Raw genomic sequence first — 25905 nt, forward strand, 5'->3', positions numbered from 1 at the left:
GTAGAAGTTGAAGCCACACAAACTCAAAAAAGTAAGCTGTGGATTTTTATTGGTAAAACTGGTTAGTCCTAACCAGACCAGTGATATAATTGCCATCACCTTAATGCCTTTTTGATTTAACAGATCATGTCTGGAGGAAATACTTAGCTCAATACAATTTGCTGGGTTCTGTGTAGGAGTCTTAGGTGAAATTAAGAGCGTGACCATAATATCAAACATGGTATTATGGCTCTTTGTGGCCTTGATCTTAGAAAATACAGAAGGGAGGCATTTTTGGTGCACTGAGTAGATCCAAAACCTCTGTTAAGATTCTTGTTTCATTGCCACTCTTACTGCAGCTACTGTCAGAGAGGGCTTGAGAGAGGGACGTGACCATCCACGTGCAACCTGCCCTGTAAAAGATGACCTAGTGCTGAAAGTCTTGCTCAGATATTCTGAAGAACAGTAGGAATGTGCTTTGTGCTCCACACAGGTAGGGTGATGTCTGGTGTCTTGAGTTCTCATCTCTGACCAGGCTCTGGGTGTCCTTGAGCTTATCCCCAGAGTCAGGGGAGCCTGTGCTCTGCACTGGTCAATGCTGAAATGGCCACCAAGCTCGGGAGAGGTGACACAGCTTATGGCTGTAGGCAGTGAATTTTTTACCTGTTGGCTGCATAGGGGCTACACCTACACATCACTGGCTTTGTGGCTGTACTTGGCATCTCTACCAGTTACTCACTGTTTCCTTGGTCACCATATAGATTAAATCCATGTAAATTCAGATCAACTAACAAATCAAGAAACAACAATTATGTAACTCAAAACAGCAATGAAAATGCATTTTATTTACTTCCATTTCATGTTCTCAGCTATCAGTTTTGGTGTAGGGGTTTTTAAAGGCATAAGGAGCAGCTAACAAGCTTCCACTGGCCTTTAGTGCTTTTGAAAAACCCCTTTAATATCCCAAATTAAAGCTAAAAAATTTTCTGTGAAAGTTTGAAGGCAAATCTCTCATTGATGTCACCAGGAAGATCTGTAATTGTTCCCTTAATGTACAGTTGTTCTTCCCATCTCCCCCAGTCATCTCCAAACTAAAAGCAGTTCACTATTCCAAACCACGCTGTGGGCTTCTACACTCAAATTCCTGCACATGTCGTGTTCATGGAACTTCTTTCAGTATCAATGAGAGTTCAGTCCCCAGAATGACTGCAGAAAGCACAAGAATCTGGAAGTGTCCACAAACAATCTACAATGCAGATAGAAAAGTCTTGTTTTACATACGCTGGCAAAAACTAAACAGCTTTCTATCTAGCTCCTACTTGAAGAAGTTTGGTATCACTGAAGCTACAAGACAAGCTAACCTCCAAAGCTTATGAAATTATATTAAAATTTATATTTTCTCTGAGGAAATACCCCGAAGTCCTATTATCTTCAGGTAAACAAGTCAGTATTCCGTCTTCAACTTGTGGAATATCCAGTGCTTGTAGGCATCAACTGTGACCACTGCCAGGCCTGCAAAACATTGATACAGAATACCAGAATAGTGCTTTACCCTCTCACCCCTCTGCAAGGCCGCCGTCCCCCTCCCAGCACAGAGGCTCTGCTGCCACAGCACCCAAGACATTTGTTAGTAATGGAGGAAGGCTGGAATTACCACCCTAGCACAGGAGTGCAGCTGTATCCACCCCCATCAGTGCTACAACAGCTCAGCTACCAAACCTGTTGGTGATCCTCTTTGGAAATTCCTAGGCAAAGGTCCTTGGCTGGTTCTGCATGTACAAAGATCACCTATGCACCTGTAGCCAGTCAGGAATATTCAGGACATTGGACTCACTGCTCATGTGCAGTGGCTTCTTTGAACTCCTGCTGCTGCCACTCCCATCAGGAATGCTGGCAGGTAGGGATCCTGCTGCATACTGTTGCCAGTTTGGTTATGAGGAACTAACCAGTAGGTCTCCAAGGCTTGTGGGTGGTACATCTACTCTACCAACCTCTCATCATCAAAGGAGCAGAGACCTATGGAGAGCAGAGCTCCCGGGAGCAGAGCAGGGAATGGATCCCCCAGCAGGGCTGTCACTGGCACCTGAAGTTCTTCCTGGTCCTCAGCTGAGATTGGTGCATTTGGCCTTTATATTCTGAACAGTGTACCTGGTTCCCTGCCCATGGCACAGAGTTGGACCTAGACAATCTTTAAAGACCATTCCAAGCCCAGCCATTCTGCGATTATCAATCGTATTATTCGTGATTGACTTTATCAGAGAAACTGTTGGGTTTTGTATTGATTACACAGAGTCTAAGAGGAAATCTGTTTAGACTTCCATGTGCCTTACATGTAAACATATTTAGAAGAGTAGTTGTTAAATACAGAGCAGTTATGATCTTACTGCAATGAGTTAAAAAGATGTGCTTTGCTCTGCAAATTCATGCCAGATCAGTTGATTATTTTCTCCTTCCATATGAAAATGTTTATCTGGGTCTTTCTGAATACTTTGACTTTGCGAATAGCTCACAAAGACAAATTTTACTTTTAGGTAGTACTGGCAGTCCTGCTCAAAACTCAGTCACGATCTCAGGCTTTCACAAAGCTTAGGGTTTTTTCACCCAGGAAACTTCTCTTTTGTTTTCCCCTCTGGTTTGAAAGAATCTGAGACTGCTTTAGAGCAATTCCAAAATGCAGCTGTATGTTACCACTGTATGTCAGCAGCAATGAAGATGATAGACAGGGACGCTGCTAATACTTATGAAATGTGGGTCAGTCTGGGACTGAGGCACTGTTTTTTCTTCATCACTAGAATATTTGATGTATCTTAATGGATTCATCAATAGACATTCTGGGTAACACATTGAAGTTAGTGATACTGGGGGAACCTGAAACTCAGACAAATGTATTTTTGTTTTTTAGTTGACAAAACAAAATTTCTGCCTCTAATTTAACTGCCTGTGAAAGCCTGGTGGTTTCCATGAGGTTAAGCTAACCATGTCTGCTGCTGCCCAGGAGCAGAGGACACACAGCTTTCTTTAAGGCTTGTTCCATTTAAAACTGTAGCTAATGACCATCTTTCCAATCACTACCAACATTCTCTCTCTAACACACTGTAGCCCAATCAGTTTTGGAAGCAAAGTTCCCAAACTGAATCGTAAGGGCACAAGAACTCACTTGAGACCCCTAAAAGGTTTTTCAGCCACAAAGCTCTGCAGGCAGGGCTGCCATGCCACGAGACAAAGCAAGTGCATTCTGTGACTGAGGCTGGAGCTGCTACTGGCTGTGGTTGTGTCAGTGCTGGTGCTCCAGGAGTGGTGATGCTGCGCCCAACTGTGAGTATGGACAGCACTCCCTAAAGCTCCTGGGGAGGATGGATTTAGGGAAGAAGGTAAAAAGACCCCATGTGTGTAACTCCACAGTGCTGGCAGCTTAAGAGGAACCTTGCCAGAGCATGAACCCGATGATTTGGCCTGTTCTGATGGGGACAAATGAGATTAATTAAGAGTTTTGCAGCTCCATCATGCCTTGGCCAGTGAGCTCAGGAATATTTCTGTGGATTATGAAACAGGTGCAGAGAAATCCTGATCTGACCCAAAACTGAAACAGTTTCCAAGTGTCAGCTCATCAATATTTTAGTTTAAAAAAATCATTATCAAGATACTGCCACATGCTTTGTTTTATTCCCACAGGGAGTCATCTCTCCTGTATGCACTGCTTCTGACAACTCCTGTATATATAATGGTGATGAATTTATTTCTGTATGGATTTCTCTCTTGTGTATTTAAAATAAGAATGTTTCTTTTAATGATAAGCAACTTTCTGATGTGTTTTCTTTTTAGGAAACTAATAGATAAAATATTTAGATGAGCTTTTGTCTTCTGTAATTTCATAGATTCAGCATTTGAAATCCTCAAGCAAACCAGCAAAACATATGGGAGGTTTCAGCAGTTTAAGACATCCAATGCAATGATGCAAAGTAATCCATGGAAAATGACACCTGTGGTTTTAAGATTGTTATAGTATCCACTACCCAGGGTAAAGTTTTATACATAGGGTTTTGCACTCAGCCAAATATAGCAGGCTCTTGGGCAAGAATGCAAGAACTCACACGTTGTAATGCACAATTGATTAAAATAAGTTAAAAAAATTAGTTAAACAATTAAGATGGCAAAAAGTTTCCAGCTTTATCATGATGGTAAATAACTCCTCTGGCCTGTCAATGTAATATGTGCATTACAAAGGTGTTCCCTGCTCAGTGAATGCTGGTTCAATGCTGCCCTCTAGAGGAGACTTTTTTTTAAATAGAAGCAAATTTTATGCTGTGACAGTATCCCTAATTTACAGCAGACATGACTTTTGTGTAACTCTATGATTTGAACAGATATTTGTAAAACCAGGAGTGCATGGATAGAAAGTTCTCTTTTTTTTTTTTTTTCCAACTCTGGTATTTCTTTCTTGGGAAATACCATTGTATTCTCAAGTTTTTTTCAGTCCCACTGTTGCCCAGATAATTTACACTGCTACACAACTAAAATCTACCTATAGTAGGCTTCCTGACACATTTCTATTTTTTAAATTTTAAGCATGGAAGCTCTGAATTATTTTCTTTGTATGCAACAGATTTATCTTTAAGATATGCAAAATATTAATAATAACAAATGATAAAAATATAAAAACTTAAATGTCCCCAAACCACTCATCCTGGACAAATAGTTGCAGGTATGTGGCTGAATTCAGATCAGTGAGTTTGGATCCAATGTGCTGTAACATAGGAAGGAGTGTCCTCAGCAATGTCCAGGGGCAGAAAGAACCTCAGTATTGCTTTGTTTAGTTCAAACTTCCGGGTTTTGACCTGTTCAGGACAGGCTGACATGCTGTGCAGCACAGCTAGCCTTGCAGGGGGTTTAACCAGAAGACTTTCAAGTGAGAAATGAAATACATGGATAATTTCAAGAGGCCTGTGACACTAGCTTGCCACGGCAATCACTGTGGCACACACTGAACCTGGCAACTTCACAGGACAGCGTATATTATGTAAGCGTATTTCTTGACTCTTTTGCAATAGTGTTTTAATTTTTTTTTAACAAAAAGGAGGGGGCAGAGAGAAACATCTGGTCACTCTAGTGAGTCCAGTCTCAGTGTCATTTACTGGAATCACCTGCCTTTTAACTGTGTCCCTGGCACTGCACTGGACCTGGCCATAATTAGTTCAGCTCGAAGTACTCCACAGCTCCACTTGGGAGAATCTATTGCAGACTGAAGCAAACCAGTGAGTAAAAAATCCATTTCCTAAACTTTATTTTCCCTGGTGATCATTTATATTTGTAAGCTAAAAATTACTTTTAGTATTTTCACACCCCCAGGTGAATTACTGCAACTTTGCCATGTGCTTGTGTGCCATTAGATGGCACAATACAAGGGATGTGTGACTGTTGTGTAACCTGCAGCTAAAGTAAGTGCTGAAAATCTGTCACTTAGAAATGAATGGAGGAAGGACTTAATAGATGTTATTATTGTATACTATTGTAGAGAGCCTGGGGGAAACCACAGGAAGGCTGGGAAACACAAGTTTTCCATGCGTAAGAAGTTGAATTATTGACAAGAGAGTGGAGTAAGAAATACATTAATAACATTTGTGGTTTTCCTATGTCTTAGAACAAACAATTCCTGTTTTGTTAAGTTCTGGTAGAAGTTGCCTTAAGTGTGGTTTCATGGAACAGTCAGCTCACTTGTGTGGTCCCTTATATAACATAGGTATTAATGAACAGAAACTTAAAATGGAGGTGATCCCAAGTATCTGTAAATGACACTGATACCATCTGCTGCTTTTTATTATACTGTTAAACACTGTATTGAAAAGTTCATTTTACATGAATTTATTAAGTGTAGGTGAGTGCTTATCAGACTTGCATTTCTGCAATTACATAAAAAAATTAGGATCTGGTTTTGCAAAGCAAAAGCACCTATGATATCCACTGAATTTGTGAATTTAGCAGGAAAGGTCATTAAGTTGCCATCAGTGCAAATGAGAGCTGGAGCCTGTTGTGTTTGCTGGTTTGTTTCATAGAATGCAGTTTAAGAAACTATTTCGTAACAGCTTTTTGTGTTTCAATTTGGGTTTCTCAAAAAATAATCAAAAATACGGAATATGAAGAATGTTCAGCACAAATATCACAGTCAAAACTGAAAGCCCCCCTGCTTTGTTGCATTACATGACTTTGGACATAGAAATGTTACAAAACTGGTGCATATATTAGCATTTGAGAAAACTGTACCTGCTGGTATTTCAAATCTGACAATCTTACTTATTTGTATACAGTTTATAAAAATACATGCAACATGTGCCTTATCTGTCCATATTTGTTTTGAAATTATACCGAAAGAGCTTAATCCTCTACCACGTTATGCAAGTGTCCCTTATTTATGTGAGCGGTTGCATCACTCCAGGGAGGCTGTTCAAAGGAGAAAGGGCTGTTTGTGTGTTTGCAGTTTGCCAAAAATGAGTTTTGAATGTATTTACATGGTATTTTATACAAAGCTGGCTAAATTTCTGTAAAATGTATCACCTTTGAAAAGAAAGATAGATATTGAAATTACAGAAAATGTGCTTCACATTTCTATTTGCAAACTTTTTGTGATTTTTGATCATGTATGTGCCAGGAAAAGTATTCTATTTACTCTTCTCTGGGGAACAATTACTTTAAAAATGAAGGCATTAATAACAGTATTTCTTATCCATTGTTTTAACATGTTAAAATGGTATTAATTAGTACTGCATCATGTATTTTTAGTTTAAAGCTGTAACGGACAATATTGAGACCTAAAAAAATATGGTTTTCTTTTGCTTTTTTTAATAAAAGCAAAGACTAGATTTTAAAAAATGGTCTCTCTGTACAGATTACTTATACAATTGTGTGAATATGTATAATGAACTCTGCATTTGTAACCAAGAGCAAACTTTCTAAATTGTAAATGTTCAGGTTGTTATTATAAATAGCTAGTAAATATCTTAACCAGACAAGAGTTCAAATAAAGATTAACAGCCATTATTAACTTTTTCTCCACTGTCTTTTGTTACTTAAAACCTGACCTTTATGAAACAATGGAGTTAGACTAAGTTCAACCTAACTTTGAGTACATAGCAATTTGGTTTTGCATTTTCCATATTGCACAAAATTTAAACTGCTACTGTGTTTATCAAGTAATTGCAACTAGACATAATTATTGGTGGCTATATCTAGTCAGCAAAATCTGCCAAGTGTAGTTTTAAAATTATCTGTTCTGTTGTTCTACAGTTTTAAGAGCCATTTGTCAGTTTAAACCAAAAGAATGTGAACATGTACTTGGAAGGAAAAAAAATGTGGCATTTTCTAGAATCAAGCTGGACAAGTTGATGAACTTGGTTATGGTATACAACACCTGCAGTAGCAGAACTCAATCCATTGCAGAACTTCCTTTCTAGTTCTTTATCTTCCTATTCTTCTTTAGGTAATTCCAGTCAAAAAGAAATGGAAGAAAGATCATTCTCATCTCATTGACAGCATTTCCTCTTTTAATCCTATTACCTGTTTTAGGATTGGCTCTAAAGGAGTCGGTCAGATATCTACCTATCTGCCACCAACCAAGCACGGGGGTACAACATACAAAAGGCTGGGTTTACTTCTGCTTAAACAACGAAGAATGTGTTGAAGAATTATTTCAGTTCTACCATCTAGGCTGTCCGCTCAAACTATTTTCAACTGTAAAGAAGACTTCCTCGATGTGTATTTCAAAAGAAGAATGTTATGGCTGTACTAATGATCCTGAAGAGCCTGTTCCTCCCTCTGAAGTGAGTGGGGTGTGGGGCTGGATGCACCCGAGTGGTGTAAAACCCCGGCGGTCTCTGGTTTAAGGGTGAGCTGCCAGCAGCCCCGCAGGGCCCCAGGGACCATAGCCTCTCCCCAGTTTGTCCCCACTCCTGCCTGGAAGGGAAGCGCTATTCCCTCGGGTCCCTGGGTGAGCTCCTGCCCCGCTCCTGGCGCATGCAAGACCCGAGCCGCGCTCTGGGTGCCGCCGGGGCTGCGCTCGGCGCTCCGGGCGGGCAGTGCCCGCGTCCCTGCCCTGCCGCCGCCCCTCCCCTCGCGGCCCGGCCCCCGCGGGAGGCGGCCGCTCCCTCCCTTCCTCCCTCCCTTCCTTCCCCCTCGCTCCACCGCCGGCCCGCTCCGGCCTCGCGGGCGGCTCCGCGGCCATGCGGGCGGCACAGCCGCGCTCCCGGCAGCAGACCCTGGCCCTGCGGCGGCAGCTCGTCGGGTGAGTGCTCTGGGCGGGCGCGGGGCCGGGGCCGGGCGGGCGCTGCCGCCTGACGTGGCCGGGAGCGGGGCCGAGCCCGCGGCCCCCGCCCGGCGGCAGCGCCATCGCGCCCGGGCTGAAACCGGGACAGCGCCGGAGCGCTGCGCCCGCACAGCCAGGTGCACTGCTGTAATTAACAGCAATTAGCTTTCTTAAGGAGGGGGATTACGAAACTGCACTATAAAACCCGTATGATACCGAGCGCGCCTGTTTAGCGTTTAAACTGCTTAGAAAGCGTTTTCTGTGAGCCCAGCAGAGGCAGGGCTGGGGCTGGAGGCCGTGCTGGGCAAGGCGAGGTTCTGGCTCACCTACTATTATAGCCCGTCTTTCAAAAAACTAATTACCCCAAAACCGTGATGGAATTAACAACAAACGTCTGCCCTCTCTGACAGAATGAGGGACAAGACTCAGTTCCAAACTTCCCATTACCGGTGGTGTTTCAACCAACCTAAAAAGCGCCTTAATTCTGTAGACCATCACCAAGAATGGCAGCACAACTCTTTTTAACTGGGAATATTTTCATACAATATATATTCAAATCCAAGGCTACTTTTATGTGTTTTAAAAATAGAAAAGTTGAGCTGAAACTAGAATTATGCCAGTTAAATACACCTGAAAAATACTACTCTGGGTATTGAATCTTTTTCTAACTGATTTGCCCTGCCACTGGTAACAAAGACCCAGCCTCTGCAAGCACTTTCTTAGCATCTTTTGAACAGTTAGGAGAGGCCAACAAAAACCCCCAACTGTTTTGCCAGCTCAAACAGAAAGTATCAAGATTCCTGTTGGGGAGTGATAATGAAGCACTTTCTCACTTCACCATTGTCTTCTGTCATCCATTTGACAATGGCTTTGTATTTATAGTCAAATTATTTATGTATATGCTATCTTTTACTAAATGAAGTATGGAAGTTTGGCATTGCCCTTCAGAATCAAATCTCTGCAACTCCAACTCAGGCAGGTGTGTTACCATTTTACTTGTTTGGCAATTCATTTAAAATGTGAAACAAAACAAATGCACTTAAGTAAACCCAACTTTATAAAATCACTCAGCGTTTTAGCTAGTGAAGCCGTAAACAATCACCTGCATCAAACTATCTGGAAAATCAGGACCTTGGCAGGAATACCAAGAACATAACAGGAACAATAAAAAGAACACAGCACAAGGTAAGAGACACAAAGAACAAAAAGGGCAGACAGCACAGACAGTAAGGAATTGCAGTTAAGATGGGATGAAACTATAGAGGCAAGTCCTGCTGTGGCTAGATCCTAGAGTAGGATTTTTAGGTTTGGAGTGTGTTGTTTCCCCTGTAAATCTAAGAAAATTTGAGTACAAGGCCTTTGATTTAGGGGCCAAAAGCAGGATGACTGTGCCAGCAAACAGGAGAAATGTCTTTTACCAGCAGAATGAACTAAACTCATTAAGATTTATTTTGCTTTCTGATGCTTGTCATAGCTCTTCTTGCAGGCTGTTTTTTTCTAATGATCCATTGAAGATCGTGAAGGCAAAAGGCCAGTATATGTATGATGAGAATGGGAGACAGTACCTTGACTGTATAAACAATGTCGCTCATGGTAAGCCGAAGTCATGGTATTGAATGGTATTTGATGCTGCATTTCTAAGCAGAACAAAGAACAATCAGTACTTTTACTACAGTTGCACTGTGCTGGGGGAGGGGTGTTTAATTGGAAAAGTGGAAGGAAACTTTCTTGAGCCTGTAGTTTGGGGAATTACAGTTTGTTTGAATTTGTGTGTGTGTGTGTGAATGTGCTTTCCAGGCTTGCTTCCTGTCCTGTCTTCCAAGAAATGTGTTTAAAACATACAGGTTTTTTTCCACAGAAACTCAAGTAAAGCACCTCACTGTAAAACTAACAAATGACATTTTGTTGTTTTTGTAAACGTTACTGTTACCACTGCTCAGTGGTGGTGCCTTAATTGTGTATGATTAAGTAATTGCTGCTTTCTTACAGGATTTGAAATCTCTCTAACCTAACCCCTTACCAGGGCTAGTAATTCTTTGATAGTAAACCTTACATGCACCTTCCCAAACTCCTGAACTATGTAACTGCCTAAATCCAAGGATCAAATCAGACACTATTTGTTTTAGCATATCAATTTCCAGTACTAACTACAAACCTTTAAATACAGTAGGAGGCAACTTCAGAGTTTCTGAGGAGCAAAAAAATGTTTTTACAAGGTATACCACTATTAAGGCCCTACTGATAATATCTCTGTACTATTAGAGAAATAAAAGTGTTAAGCTGGCATGTGACTGAACACTATGGGTAATATAAAGAACTCTCAAACCACTCTCCACATTCTCTTGCAGTTGGGCACTGTCACCCTGATATAGTAAAGGCAGCCCATGAACAGAATCAATTGTTAAATACAAATTCTCGTTACCTTCATGACAACTTGGTTGATTATGCAGAAAGACTTTCAAAAACACTACCTGAGAAATTATGCACCTTCTATTTTTTGAATTCTGGGTAAGTTGGCTACATTAGAATTGATACGGGGGCTTTACTCGATATACACAGACAAGTACACGCTTATCAACAGCCAGTTTCAGTCTGGTGTGGACGTCTAATGATGACAAAAACATGGGTTTGGTTCTGCAAGCTCTCTACCTGGGAACTGAACTAGTGCTTTATTTAAGGGTTTTATTCTATTTGTAAGACCTTGGACTACTAAACAGTAATGTCAATATTTACTGTATTAGTTTCTTGTCTGATTTGTCTTCTGACTTGGGAATTATTCTCAGATGTACCAATGCATTGCTTCTGCTGGGGGTGGGGCATATTCCTAAGCAAGCTTCATCTGGAAGAAAAAAAAGCCAAATTGTTTCTGCAGTAGTTCCTGTACTCTGGCTTTTTAAGATGGATTCTGTTCTGGTGAACAGTCCTTCCTAGTGAGTGCTGATTACTAAGGAATTTGTGCATAACATGCACTGAGTTGTCTGTTCTCTGCAGAACAGTGCAAAGGAGGTTAGATTTCAAAACTCAGGACATCCACAATGAAGCAATTACTGAATTTTTCCACTGTAGATCTGAAGCCAACGACCTTGCCCTGAGATTGGCACGGCAGTACACAAAACATGAGGATGTTATCGTTTTAGACCAGTGAGTACATTGGCAATTTGGGGTACAAGGCTCCGTTTTGGCCCATAGAGCATTTCTGAAATCCTCCTGTAGTAGAAAGACTGTAACCAGGAAGCTGAGGGAAGTAATTTTTCCTTCTGTTCAGTATTTGCCAGCCCAGCCCTGAGAGCTGTGGTTGGGCTCTCCAGCACATGACAGCTGTTGACACACTGGAAGGAGGCCAGCAGTGGCCTGCCACAATGGGAAGGGAGCCACAGCAGTGAGAGATACTGGGTTTGTTCAGCTGCAAGAGACAGCCAGGCAGATCTCACTGCAACTACAACTATCTCATGGGAAGGAGCAAAAAGGATGGGAGCCAGGTGTGAAGATGCATGGTGACAGGAAAAAAGACCTCAGATCTAAGTTCAAACCTGAGCAATTTTGATGAGACATAGAAAAAAAGGTCTTTTGCCATGATGGGGGGGTCAAATACTAGAATAGGATGCCTACAGTCACTGGAAACTCCATTGCTGGAGGATATTCAGAAATAGGCCCTTCCAGTTGTTCTGCCATCTTGTGATACTGCTCAGGTGTTCCCTGCTGTGATTCCAGTCACTGGTGCAGGCAAACCAGTGACAAGTCCTGTCCCTCTGCATCCCTTATATTCAGATACAGCAAAAAAATCCAAATAGTACTAAGCTTATTGACAGAAAAGAAATTGTAGAGTTGTTCTCAGCTTAAGTTACTGCATTTCCTACCAAGCGATAGCAGTTGGCTACTCTTTACTATTTGGAATGCTAATACTGAAGAACTCTTGATACTGAGAAAATTACTGTTTAGTTCTGCCAATTGTTTTTTAAGTGCTTACCATGGACATCTGACATCTTTGATTGACATAAGCCCATATAAATTCAGAAATCTAGAAGGACAAAAGGAATGGGTCCATGTGGTATGTACTTCAGCCTATACCTATCAATTACTTGTCAACTGAATTGTTTTTATGATATATTGAATATAGGATACTGTTCCTTTGTGTAGGCTCCTGTTCCAGACACATACAGAGGACTTTATAGAGAAGACCATGAAGATTCAGTAACAGCCTATGCTGATGAAGTAAAAAATATTATTGAGCATGCACATAAGAGAGGCAGAAAGGTAAAATGTTATTTCCTTAACTGTTTGTCTTGTCTTAGAAATGAACGTGCCAGTGCAATTCAGAGTTACTAAGCTACATGGTATGGACTTGTCAAAAAGAAAAGATCACATTAATAATGCAAAAACCATCTAAGGACAAAGAGCTTGCTGCACAACTTTCTGTGTTGTATTCAAACATCATATGCTGTGTTTCAGATTGCTGCATTTTTTGCTGAATCTCTACCAAGTGTGGGTGGTCAAATCATTCCCCCAGCAGGCTATTTTCAGAAGGTTGCAGAGTAAGTGGTCATTCATTATCTTAACTTTTTAAACTTAACATATTTGGTAAATAGATAATTTCTCTGCCTGCTGTAGCATAGAGCTTGACAGGCAAGAAATTACCTAAGCCTTCATGTTAGAATGTGAACTTTGTGTATGGCAAAGACCTGCCTATAAACACATGGTATAGAATATAGGCCTGTACACACTTGTTTCCTCAGAGTTTGCAAAGGAACACTTTCTGCATGTTCTTAAATGGTAAATGCTGTGTTCTCTTTCCTTTTAAGAGACAATCAAATCTGTTATGTTACAGGCATGTGCACAAGGCAGGAGGTGTATTTATTGCTGATGAAATTCAAGTTGGCTTTGGCAGAGTTGGCAAGCACTTCTGGGCATTCCAGCTTCAGGGAGAAGATTTTATACCTGATATTGTCACTATGGGGAAACCAATAGGAAATGGGCACCCACTTGCCTGTGTAGCAACAACAAAAAAAATTGCAGAAGCATTTTCAGCCACTGGAGTAGAGTATTTTAATACAGTAAGTAAACAGTTGCCCACTTCTGTAAAAGAGTCTAAGGATTAAAATTAGATCATCATGCAGTGTTTTTATTAATATTTACCACAGTACCTAAAAAGTAACTGTGTTACTGTACTATTTCTATCCATGTTTCTAAGCTGTGACTCTCTCTGTATTGACTCCATCCGATAAAAGTGATAATATGCTCCTTGTATCACTGAGGCTACACTTTCAGTGACGTGACTCCATCTTTCTTCCCTTTCCGTGGCTCTTTGTGTTCCTATCCTGGACTCAGTTTGGTGGAAACCCTGTTTCATGTGCCATTGGATTAGCTGTGTTAGATGTGATTGAGAAAGAACACCTTCAGGCTCATGCCACAGAGGTAGGCAACTTCTTGATGAAGACACTCAAGGAGCAGCAAATCAAGCATCCCATCATTGGTGATGTCAGGTATCAGTGCCTTATTTATATTTTTAGCTACTTTCTGTTTGGTTCAGTCAGTCCAACAACTCAATCCAACAGATTTTGTTTTGAGAAATAAATTAAATTTTGCATTTTCAGCAAATATAAACAGCCTCCTGTACACTGAAGTGAAACAAACTTGATCTTATCAGAAGTCTCACATACTTTTCCACTCTGGGCTAGTACTGTTCTGTCAATTTATTAGCTGCTAAAGGAATTCACTTTCCTGTTGAACTTGAATTTCAAGTGCACAAGGTACAGAAGTGATGAGCTAGATAGAAAACATGCTTAAGATCCTGTCCTGTGCTGCTAGTGTGAGCAGACAGAAGTCTGTATTACTTACATTTCTTCAGAACAGCAAAACCTTTTCTAGCAGTAGCCAAAAAACATCAGGTAATTCTCATGTAGTAAAGGTCTTGTCTTAAAAAAAACCTCAGTTTAGTTTATGTGTAGTTCCTTCCTCTGACACTGACTGACTGTTTTTATTTCTTTTACAGAGGTTGTGGCTTATTCATTGGAGTGGACTTAATCAAAGACCAAGCAGAAAGGACTCCAGCCACAGCAGAAGCAGAGGATTTAATAACAAGGTACATGGAACAATCATGGAGTTCCTCAATCAGGGAAGCAAGCACACAATTACAGACTACCCTTGCCACTCAGGAGCTGCTGAAATACAACCAACTGGCCAAGACAGTAACCAGTCAGTGTAGAAAGGCACTGTGTGAGAGCCTGCAGGCTGGTGCTTGGAAGTTTTTCTCAACTACATGCAGAAGTAAACACAGTTCTTTGTTACTGCTCTTTCCAGACTTAAGGAAAAACATATTCTGCTGAGTACAGATGGGCCAGGAAGAAATGTGCTGAAATTCAAGCCCCCAATGTGCTTCAATATGGAGGATGCAAAATTTGTTGTGGAGACAATTGACAAAATACTAACAGGTAAAAAATGATCAAAACCCTCAAAAATAGAGGTTTTTGAACTGCCTCAAAGACAATGCTGCACTACTGAGCCTGTTTTTCAGAAGTGCTAAAATGGAGCCAAGATGGTAGATGCTGAGGACATAGCATTTGCCTCTAAATTATTCTGTGCTGAAGTTGTCTAACAAAACTAACTTCCTCTACAGATGCATGATGTGCCTTTTAAAATAGCTTTGCTCTGGCAGAGGTTTGAGTGTTCAGCTTATCTGAACAAGCAGAACTTGTAAAAGCTGTATACCTGTTCCTGAAAACCATAATCTATGTGCCTTTACCACTTAGCTTGTTATACAACTTCTATACACTTAGCATTAAGAAAATTAGTGTACAAAAGGTCACAAAGTCATGACTTTACTAAGTTGCTCATTCTCTTTCCAGATATGGAAAAAGAATGTCTGAACCAAGAGAAAACATCTGTTTGTTCTACCTGAGCAGGTATTTACCTATAGTCATCCAGTACTATTTAAAAGCCAAGATTCCTAAACATAATTTTGCAAGCACTGTCAGACTAAAGCTTCCTCAGAGATGCTTTTACTCAAAGTCTGCAGGAATTTCTGGGAATCTCCAAGCACAGATCATACTTGTGTACACCTGGCATTCACAACTACCTTTTGCCATTCTGACACTCCCAGCAACACTGTGTGCATCACTTGTTTGTGAGGGCTAACATGTCCCAGATATGACTGCCTCTAGAGCACGCAAATGACTGCACATCCACACAAACACACAGCTTTTCTGCTTGCTGCTCAGTGCCTTAAGGCTCCAGCCAGAAGCTGGTCCAGCTGCACAGCCACTTCTCAGCACATCTCCCCCGTAAGTGTCATTTCAGGTTCACAACTGGTATCTTATCCTTCAGGATCAGTTTATCCCTAGACTGAAAAGTTTGTGGGTTATCAGAGTAAGACTGGTCCTGTTAAGTCTTCAAAGCCTTGTTATGTCTTCATCTGTTGAGGTCCCTCAGTAGGTTGCCAAGAGAACATATAGCTGCAACTGAGTTTGCTGCACACTCACAAGCACAGTGTACACTTACAGTTAACACCTTGATAACAACACCCTTTGGTACACTTCATACTTCTTCAAACTACTCTGACTAAAAGACAACCACATGTTTAGTAGAACTCTGGATAGCTGGGTAGGAATGCACCTAATGTGATCATTGTGAGCAGTGTAATCACTGGTGGCCTCAACCACCATGAGATTCACAGTGCTGCATCCCTGAGCTAAGGAGAAATGTGTTTTAGTTCAGTGTAATATTAGTATAGCAGGCACAAGAAAAATGTGTTAATATTTTATTTAGCAAGTTAATGGAAAGACATACAGCTGTTTATACTACTTACTCTTAGGAACAGAAAGATTACTTAACAGTGCCAGTGCAAATTAGAGGCCTAATGACTTAATGTGCTTGTCTGTAAACTAAACTAAGCAAGAAAAATGCCTTTATTTTCTACAGGAAACCAAGAATGCAAAAAGCCTCTTACTAAGTACAGTACTAGTAAGACACTTACATATAATGTAAGCGAAAACGAGGCAGTGATTTCTTTTAATGATACTTTTACAAAAAAACCGTAACATTATTTTCTTTCCATAGGTTTCAAACAATGATCAAGATCTACTACTAAGAAACAGAACTCTACTATAATAATGCACATTTAATCTTCATCCTAGCATGTCTTAGACCAGATAAGTCACATTTGATTTTTTTGTTTTTATTTATCTTGTTTTTAGTAAAAGCTTTAGGAGAAATAAATTTTACAAGAGCTTGTCTCAACTCTGGCAGTGTGGAATTGGCTTTTATTTAAAACAGCATATCTAAAACTGATTATAAAGGAGGATCTTTCTAGTGGCCACTACAAAATACATTTTCTAAATGTACGCACTTTCATGTTACAACTTTTTCAAATTAAGATGGGCCAATGGGTGTTCTGGCTTTTTTAAGTCTTCAGCTGCCTATGCGAACACCATTGCAGGTGCCAGTACACCCAGTCCTTCCCACGCTCCTCTGACCAGTTTCAGCAGCCAGTGTCAGAACAAGGTCCCTAAGTAGCACTATATTCAACAAACACTCTCAGCCACCAGGTTAAGTCAAAAACTTCACTTCCAAATTCCTAACATCAAACTCATGAGGGACAGACAGCTGAGGGCTATGGCTCCCAAACCACTTCTTACAAACACAGTCTGTCCTCAAAAAATATCCAAGTAGGATTAGGAAATTAAGAGTAGACTACAGCCATAAGCAACAACCTTGTAAACAAGCCTTTACTTTCACCAGGCAGGTCTTTGTATCACAAACTTTTCATGCAAAGAAGAAAGGGAAAAGCCAGCTCTGCATTTAAATACCAGTATCCTCAGTTTCTGCCTAAGGCCACATCACCTGTCAAGGAAGCATTACCTGAGCACCTACTTACAAAAATCACCACAATAACACCAGCTGACAAACTCTTGCTAGGACACTACTAGCGAGAAGGACTGCAGCACAATAGTCCTGGTACCATGCAATTTTCCAACTGGAGGGCCAAGTGTTTGCTAGAAAAATATTCTGCTACCCCTTATTTCACAGAAAAAACAGTGCAAGTATGTAATAAAGTATTTCAATTTTAAATCTTGAGACAGTAATACTTTTAAATACTGTACTTACTTGTTGCAGTGATCTGCTATTTTTTTATTTGCAAGTAAGTTGGGCTGCAGGTTACACAGTCCAGCTGTAAAGTTGTCAACTCGTAAGATTTAAAATCTTGACTTCTTTTAATACTCAGAATTTCCACTTAACACCGAAGAGTCTTACAGACTTGTAAATTTACAAGCAAGATTTTCTTTTCGAGGACAGCCAGCAGGGAGCAGCAGATTATAGTCCATGCAGAAATAGCTGCATCCCTTGTTAAAAAACTGAAAAGGTCACTAGTAACTTGTGTTTGTTTCTTGTCTTAGTTACTTGGTTTTATTCCACTTCTGGGTGTTACTTGTTCAAAAAAACTTGTTACAAGGAAAAATAATTGTCATATTTTAGCTTTAATAGGAGACTGAAAATCAAATTGATCAGTGCAACAAAGATTAGAAATTTACTTTGTGCAGTAGAGCTTGCTACTTATATTCTGCAACAAGACAGGCAAATCACATGACAGTTATTGCCTTAAAATAGCAGTAAACTAACAGTGAAGTCAAAAAAAGGAGAGTATTTCTAGCTGGTCACTTATCTCTAGAGAAAGAGATGTTTTTTCCACCCACAACTGCAGTGGAAGTTTTTAGCCTTTTCTGTTATACAAAAAGGCTGCAAAAATTCAGACTTTGCATTGGTAATTTAATGTTTGTCCAACCTGCCTTTCAAGGCAAGTATATACACCCTATTAACAACTTGCAGACAAGTCTCAGACTCAAGACAGTGAAATATGAAGGAAGTGCAGCCAGCTTCTTGCATACCTCTTGGCTCCCTCCTGCAATGCTGTCTAGACTCCCAAGCCCTACCTAAAACCTACAGCTCTGACTCCTCCTAGCAGAGCCCAATGCAGATACCAATACAGTTACTCTGAGCCTCTGTGCTTGCCTAGAGCATGAGCCACCACCTCACCAGCACAGCCCCACCACAGCTGGGGCTTCTCACCTGAGCTCTCCTCCACAACCTCCAGGCAGAAGTGACAGCAGGTTTTAGCTGCCACTTAACTGCAAGTGAGCACAACTACCACCACAGCCTTCTAGTTTTAAGATTAAAAACATTTAAGCACAACTCTTCATCTATCAAGGTACTGCCATGAACTAAGTTCTGGGAACAGGATACTGGTGTTTTACTAACACGAGCTGAAGAATGGCACAAGACACTAGATTACGCCTTTTTTATTTCAAAAGCTAGGATAGCTTCAATATCCATGTCATGGTGAATCAGAACACATGTAAAATACCTTACAATACATTAGATTCCAAAAAGGTACCAAAAAGTACAGTAAAATTAACACTTCCATTACAGGAAATGTATGACACAAAAACAATACAAAATAAAAAGGTGGAAAGTGACACTGGTTCCCTAAGATGCATCTCATTCTGTACAACTGGAGTAATGCAGAGTCCATAGTTAACTCCAAGAGGCAGTCCCTAGATGCAGAGCTGCAGCTTTAAGCAGACCCTCAAAATCAGTTTCAGTTTAACCTATTAATAAAATCATTAATTAATATCTTCAGCAATGCTGAAATTTACACACCACACTGTCTAGACAACTAGTTATCGGTAAGTATTAAACATGTAAAACATTTCCAGGGAGCTCTTCCAAGTAAGATGCACATTTAACAGGCCATAGAAATTTATTGTAAAGTTAAATTTGGTACAGAACTGAAGTATCCATCTACAGCATTGTATACAAAACCTATGCAGTCATTTTCCAAAAGAGACCATGCCACTGCATACCTGAATAAGTTTGATCAATATGGCTTGTAGTTATTCTGATGACCACCACGTCTTGGTGTCTTCCCATAATTTGCACTGCCTTGACCTATGAACAAGAGAACAAATGCATTAAACTGCTAATTAGTTATGCTTGCTTATACCCAATACAGTTCTCTTTACTTACTGTAATCATAGCCTGGTCCATATCCATAATACCCATATCCTGAATAATCATAGCCTCCATAGCCACCATAACCTTGCTGATAGCCGTATCCTTGATTCCCATAACCCTGGTTCCAGTAATTGCCATAACCTTGATTCCAATTTTGACTTTGAGCTATAGAAGGGAAAACCATCCACAAAATCCCATTTTAGTACACACAACTTATTTAGAATGTGTCCATACTAAAGTAGTGTGTGTGGTACTTACCACCGCCTCTTCCACCTCTGCCTCTTCCTCCATAGCTACCTCTTCCTCCGCCACTACTGAACTGTTGCTGCTGGTACACTTCTTTTGGCTGTGCTACCTTAATCTCACACTGCAAATAAAAAACCAGGAAGAGTATGTAAAGTGTTTCAGAGCAGCATTTTCCAGCCTGAGCACCTGGAGAAGCCAAAGGTTCCTCTGGAGGCAAAGGAGGTGTACACCCTGTGCTCCTCTCAGGTGAGCAGCACTACTGCATAACCAGGGCATCTGATTTATTGTGCCAACTGGGCAAAGGTAAGTCACTGTCAGCCTTTCCAAGAGGCCACTGCTTTCAGGGCATTTTATTCACCTATTCCCTACCAGCAGTTTACCCATGGAAGAGGTGCTGAGGCCACCTCTCCTGCAGGAGCCACAAGGCTGCCCTCTCACCTGGCACAACCTCCAGAACAAGGCTGTTGCTATCAGTGCTATGACCTGCACTGAATGAACAAGGTTCTGAGAAATGCACCAGAACCCAGCAGCCATTGTATACACCCTGCACACTGTTTATGTGGCTGGACTGTACCATACCTCTACCAACCCCTGAAATCATCATTTATCAAATACTAACAGGTAAAGCCAACCAAAACTGACATTTCCAAGACCGGTTCCCAGGCTGCAGTTCAAGCTGTCAGCCAACCACCTGGTTCCTGGATCTGTGCACAGTCCAGGAGTAAAGCTACTGCTGCTGCAAAAGGAACAACAGCACCTGAGCAAGTCTGGCTTGGAGTTCTTCACCACAGGACCTTTAAGGTAATCTGCTTTTTATTCTCTATGGCTATAACATAAAAATAAGTCATAGGTATGAAATACAGAAATTTCTCAGCTCTCTTGGCATGTAAGCATTCATCTCTCCTGAAAACAAACGTCACTGCTAACCAGTGACTTTCCCAGTGCATTAGGTTTGCCAAAATTTGTGCTGTCCTGTATCAAGACCAGTCTTAAAGCAAATGCAGTCTAAGTCAGTGTCAGACAGTATGACCCAGTGTAATAGGGCTCTGACATTATGTGGACAGTCAGCACTGGCCTCAGAGCAAGGGAGCAGGGACACCTTGAGCCAGTACACATCATTTGCCTCCAGTCCTCTCCTCATTTGTTGATACATGAGCCTCTCTCCATTAGCTATTCCCTCAGATGAGCAGTCAGCTGGTCAGAGCACCTCACACCACTTACAGCAGTTCCCATAACCACGTGACCAGACACAAGCTGCCCCAAGTGGACATTCACTCTCTGGATCCTTGTAATGCATTTAGGGGACAAGGTTTTGGCAGCAGGGGGGCTGCAGGAAGGGGCTTTAGAGAAGAAAGCAGAAGCTGCCCCCCAGCAGACAGAGCCAGTTTCAGCCAGATGCTTACAGAGTTAAGCATCTGCAAGGCTTTCATTTATGCAAGTGGTCTATGCTGAAAATAGGCATCTACCTGTTGGAATGGCTTACACTGCTACATAAGCCAATTTCTCCACATATATTTAATGAATGCAATTAGATACTTTACATACAAAAAGCCTTAAACCCAGCAGTTAAAGCCACAAATACTGCCAAAGAGCCTCTGTGACTGAACTTGCAGCAAACCACCACTATGGTAAACTTCAAGCTGTCCTTATTGTAAATTTGGTACTTTGACCCTAGAGGTCTACAAAAACCTTTCCAGGTTATATGCTTGGACAAAGAGTTACAAGTCAGTGTTTTTACCTTGCTTCCACTGACGTTATGGAATTTCTTCTCCAAAACCTTCTTCACTGGATCCTCTTCCTTGAAAGTGATGAACACAAACCCCCTCCTTTTGTTGGTCTTTGGATCCATTGGCAGTTCAATTGCTTCAATCTGAAGACATGAAATACTATTTTCAGACTCATGTTTTAGAGATAAACAGTTAAATGCACAGAAACTGGTACAGCAAAACTTAAGTTTTCTTTCTAAGCATATAATGCAACACCAAAGTTGCAAGCCCTTCTATGCCAACACTGGCTTTTAGATCAGAGATTTCCATTTTACAACTCTTCAAACTGATTTTAACATCAGTTAAAATGCTTTGAGTTAAAGACAAGGGTATCTAACTAGCAATGGAAGCATCTAGTGTAGTAAGTGCCACCTTTGCTCTCAAGATGGGAAACTTCTGCATGTTACGGAAGGCTTGATACATCTGAAGTTAACTTACTTTGAAACTTGCATATTATTAATAAACTAAACAGCAACTTTCAGAGTTTACTAAGATACCATTACACACCTCTCCAAACTCTCCAAAGTATTCCCTGATTTTCTCTTCTGTGGCTTCTGGGTTTAGTCCACCAACAAATATTTTCTTCACTGGATCCTTTTTCATTGCCATGGCCTTCTTGGGATCAATTAGTCGTCCATCTAGTCTGTGTTCTTTCTGTTCCAGAACCTAAAAGATAGTTTGGTATGATTAACTCAAGCTGAGAAGTTTTCCCTAGAAGTTAAGGACCTAAAATATGAAGCTTAAATTCACCTTTTCAACACTCCCAGGCTCTTTGAAGAGAATAAATCCAAAGCCTCTGGATCTTCCTGTGTTAGGGTCCATCTTTATCGTACAGTCGGTTACTTCACCAAATTTGGTGAAGTAATCTTTTAAGTCTTTTTTGCTTGTATCCCAACTGAGGCCACCAACAAACATCTTCCTGAAATGTCAAGGAAAGAAGAGCTATTCAGATTCAGGAAGCACTGCAGAAAAGCACATGCAGTAAGATGCTCAGTGGTACACACCTCAGCAGCATTGTCAGAACAGGACCAACTGTTCCTAGTGCAACACCTGCACCTTGTCAAAAGCTGCTGATACTACAGGAGTGCACAAAGGTGGGCTTCTCCCCCTTCTTTTTGAGGCAATGCCACAATGCACTCTGACATTTATTAGATTATATAAGAAATAGTAAGAATAGCCTGAAATACTCCTTGCCAGTAACTTACGTTCTTACAAAAGTGTTCTATAATTTGCAAGAAAGCAGAATTGATTTATCAAGTACTGCCAACTCTTGCAAAGAACCTAGGACCATTCCTACTGCTCTGAAAGCATTCAGCAAAGAATATGACATCAAAAGCAAAGTATTTGAGCTCTCTTAGGTTTTGGTTAAATGGCTGTAAAAATTTTAGTCCAGGTATCTGTGACCTCCAATAACAGTCACATACAAAAGATGGGACTTTGGACCTGCCTTAACTACTATGTTGTGCACTTCTTCCTGTTTAGTTACTGACTCTAGTTCTATCTTCATCAGTACTACAGGAGTCTCTCCATTCTTAGTATTTAATTCTAAGTAGGCAGATACAGTTCCTCCCTGCCCACTTTCCCCATACAAAATACCATCTGAAGGAGGATATCTATCTTAAAGAACTAAATTCGAGGCACAATACAGAAGTGAAACTAACAAACAAAACAGTGATATCAGGCAATAAGGCATTTTTCAAATGCTTCAATTCAAATGAAAACATTAATAACATGGCTGCATTTTCTATTTTCAGAGTTTCCAAGGTAACAAACTAAGCTTTTAAAAGCATTCGAGCCTTTTTATCTAACTATAGACTGAAACAGTTTAAGTTGTCATTACTCTGTATGGAGGCAACCTAGATTGGCACTACAAGCTAACAGCACTTCAGAAACTAAACTATGCTGAAATAAAACTGGCTTTTGGTGTTTAAATGTAACTTTTGATTTACAAGAATCGGCATCTATTTCTGTATAAAAGGCAGTAGGGGAGGGAACCTTATGGGGTTTTTGCCCTTTTTTCCTCAACTGGGTGAAACCATACCCTGTATCAGCTCAACTCCAGTTTTTTCAGCAGACCAAGCTGTGCACTCTGGATGAGTGCAGCAGGAAGCACAGGCTCCAAGTAAAGTGTGTGCTTCCTGCAGCCATTACAGCAGAGCCTTAGAGGAACAGCCTTACGAAGTTTACTAAGTCTTTCAATACCAGGTAGAAGAAAGGGGCTTGGGGAATTCCTTCCCATCCCAACAGCTGACTATGGCTGCTATAACCTGTACAGACTGACAGTGGCTTTCTACAGCACACCCTGTCATCACTGACCACACTTACAGAATTATCAAGAGATTGAGGGGATGAAAGGAATTTGTCTGGAGGCAGCTTTGGCTGCTTTATGGCATCAGGTTGGTGTTATAGCATTGCCACATGCTAAACTCACCCCTTACCACAGCAGTATGTGTTACACTTCGCAATTTGCAGTGCTTTGTTTTGTAACTGGAAAAACTGATACCTAATTTAAACACCACAATACAGAGCCTTTGAAACTATGACAAAAATCCTGGTATTTGTCTTTGCCTTCAGAGGCCACATAAACTGGACAACTGCACCCTTAACATGCAGTCATTTTTCCCCTCCTGAGTGTATTAGTGCAGCTAAATGGAAGCTTATTTCAGTTCTTAACAAACCCCTCTAAAATCAGTGCTTTGGAGAGCTCTCATTTTAAGACAGTGCTACATTTTTCACATGGGTCAATCCCTCTGAATAACTGCTTTTGTCAAAAGTTTTATTTCATATCGATTTGGGGCTGAAGCTTGTCATCTCCTGTTCACGGAAGAAAAAGACTATCACCCCTTTTTCAGTACAGAATACTAGAAACAGTAAAGAAAAATTCGTACATAGCTAAAAGGCCTGGTTCTCAATCCTTCTAGTGTCTGCAAAAGGTACATCCGGTCCCAGCTTGCGGGAAGCTTGTACAAGTGTTATTCGTTCCTTTATCGTCAAAATCTATTACACTGGCTTCAGCTCTGTTTAACCAGAGGGATCTGACCCTCTGGTTCAGGGCTCAACGATAACAAAGGGAGTTCCAATTAAATACATGGGGTAGCCTGAATAACAAAGACCTGCTTGAGAAATAGGTAAGTAATGTCCATGTCAAGTACATGTATTTACGAACAGGCCAACTATGATAGAAAAGAAATTTCTCTTGTGTAAACTACCAAAACACAGCGAAACTACTCTTGACTCCCCCAGAAATCCCCTGCAAGACATAAGGCATTTTCTGACAATGCTGCAAAGCTGCACACCAAATTCGCTCTTACCGATTTAAACACACCGCGCATCATCTCAATCCTGCTGATTTTTCCCTTTACTTCCCTTAAAAAAACTTAGCTTACCCCCACTGCCTTCCAAGGCCAGGATTACTTATGTGCTTTACACAAAACACATTCACATCTACATCGACGCCGGTGGCGATAGGCCATGCGATCCCCACAAAGTTCCAACCAGCCCCCCTCCCCCAACAGAAAGCAACTCCTTCCATCCGCCCCTTTCGCTAAAGAGAGAAAGGATCAAGAAAACGCGGGAGAGGTAAATGCCCTTCCATTTTACAGCGTGAGACGGCAACAGCCCCGCTCGGCGCCCCTCCCCCAGCCGCCACATGGCGCCAACAAAAGGCAGCGCCAGAACAAAGGAAGCGCTGGTGCTGCAGGGCCCCGGCTCGGCGCGGCCGCTCCCGCCGCCCTCCCCGGCGGGCCGAGCGGGGCCGGGGGCGCTGCTGCCGCCGCAGGGCCGCGCCGGGCCCGGCGCTCCGCACATGGCGCCCGCGCTTACCCCGCGTCCTCCTCGTTCTTGCTGGCGTTGATCTGGTCGCCCTCGGCCCCATTCTGGCTGGCGGCCGTGCCCGCTGTTCCCGCCGCTGGGCCGGCTCCAGCCGCCGCCGCCGCTCCCGCCGCTCCTGCAGCTCCCGCCGCCGCCGCCGGAGCCCCGCCGGTCTCGGCCTGCTGCTCCCCGGCGCTTTCGGCCGCTTCGTGCCCGTTCTGGGTGGCGCCAGCCGCCAGCTGCTGCTCCGCTTCCGACATGGTGCCCCGTCCGCAGAGGGAGAGGGACGAGAGGCGCCTGCGAGAGACGAGCGCGGGTCAGCGCGGCGGCTCCTCCCCAGCCGGGCCGGTCTGATCCGGTCCGCTCACACCCCTCCCCCTTCCCGCCGCCGCCATCCCGCTCGTACTCACTTTAAAATCCGCTCCCGATAAAACCCGGGCCGACCGAAGTCTAATTAAAACCGCCCCGGCACTGGAGCCGATCCCGCTCCCCGCGGCTGCTCCGCACCGGCCCCGCCGCCACCGCCGCCTCCCCCTCAGACACGTACTCGGGCCCGCGCCCGCGACGCGTGGCCGCCTTTATACTGCCGGAGCCTGCGCCACACCGCAACAAGGCGCGCCCCGGTTGGTCATCGCGCCCTGTCACTCAGGGGGTTCTGCTCTCACTACTGGCTGTCCTGCCGGGGTGGGCGGGGTCGCGCTGGGAGAGGCGGGCGAGGCGGGGCCGGGAGTCGCTGGCGGGGTCGGAACAGCCCCGGGCGGGATCGGGATCGGGATCGGGATCGGGATCGGGATCGGGATCGGGATC

General features: G+C 42.2%; 2 protein-coding genes across 9 annotated transcripts; one reads left to right on the forward strand and one right to left on the reverse strand.

Annotated features, from left to right (window-relative positions):
- Positions 1-566: 566 nt before the first annotated feature.
- On the reverse strand, positions 567-25647 carry HNRNPAB (heterogeneous nuclear ribonucleoprotein A/B). 6 transcript variants are annotated; one of them, XM_082291697.1, is made up of 9 exons: positions 25509-25647; positions 25111-25395; positions 22039-22207; positions 21796-21954; positions 21261-21392; positions 19535-19643; positions 19289-19441; positions 19126-19210; positions 567-1225 (listed from the first exon to the last, which is right to left on the reverse strand). In XM_082291697.1, exons 2-8 carry the CDS (start codon positions 25356-25358, stop codon positions 19140-19142), a joined length of 1041 nt encoding a protein of 346 aa, XP_082147823.1. In that variant the 5' UTR covers positions 25359-25395; positions 25509-25647; the 3' UTR covers positions 567-1225; positions 19126-19139. The 6 variants fall into 6 exon arrangements, with proteins under 6 accessions (XP_082147823.1, XP_082147822.1, XP_082147827.1 ...); XM_082291696.1 differs by having other exon boundaries at positions 572-1491; XM_082291698.1 differs by lacking the exon at positions 567-1225 and adding an exon at positions 18547-18870.
- PHYKPL (5-phosphohydroxy-L-lysine phospho-lyase) lies at positions 8147-18416 on the forward strand. Of its 3 annotated transcripts, none has more exons than XM_082291694.1 (13): positions 8147-8251; positions 9747-9865; positions 10621-10780; positions 11339-11413; positions 12212-12320; positions 12410-12526; positions 12722-12804; positions 13098-13323; positions 13598-13752; positions 14262-14351; positions 14570-14700; positions 15115-15171; positions 16325-18416. In XM_082291694.1, exons 1-12 carry the CDS (start codon positions 8190-8192, stop codon positions 15165-15167), a joined length of 1380 nt encoding a protein of 459 aa, XP_082147820.1. In that variant the 5' UTR covers positions 8147-8189; the 3' UTR covers positions 15168-15171; positions 16325-18416. The 3 variants fall into 3 exon arrangements, with proteins under 3 accessions (XP_082147820.1, XP_082147821.1, XP_082147819.1); XM_082291695.1 differs by having other exon boundaries at positions 12233-12320; XM_082291693.1 differs by having other exon boundaries at positions 8151-9865; positions 12233-12320.
- Positions 25648-25905: the final 258 nt, after the last annotated feature.

The sequence above is a fragment of the Coloeus monedula genome, assembly GCF_965178545.1.
Source record: "Coloeus monedula genome assembly, chromosome: 15".
Lineage (NCBI taxonomy): Eukaryota > Metazoa > Chordata > Aves > Passeriformes > Corvidae > Coloeus > Coloeus monedula.

Bases quoted from the DNA above. Each gene is read 5' to 3' on its own strand.
- PHYKPL (XM_082291693.1), top strand. From the start codon at position 9,655: ATGACTGTGCCAGCAAACAGGAGAAATGTCTTTTACCAGCAGAATGAA. The intron at 12,527-12,721 runs GTAAAATGTTAT...GCTGTGTTTCAG, and splicing joins CACATAAGAGAGGCAGAAAG to ATTGCTGCATTTTTTGCTGA. The intron at 14,701-15,114 runs GTAAAAAATGAT...TTCTCTTTCCAG, and splicing joins AATTGACAAAATACTAACAG to ATATGGAAAAAGAATGTCTG.
- HNRNPAB (XM_082291697.1), bottom strand. From the start codon at position 25,358: ATGTCGGAAGCGGAGCAGCAGCTGGCGGCTGGCGCCACCCAGAACGGG. The intron at 19,442-19,534 runs GTAAGTACCACA...TCCCTTCTATAG, and splicing joins CAGAGGTGGAAGAGGCGGTG to CTCAAAGTCAAAATTGGAAT. The intron at 19,211-19,288 runs GTAAGTAAAGAG...TCTTGTTCATAG, and splicing joins TGGACCAGGCTATGATTACA to GTCAAGGCAGTGCAAATTAT.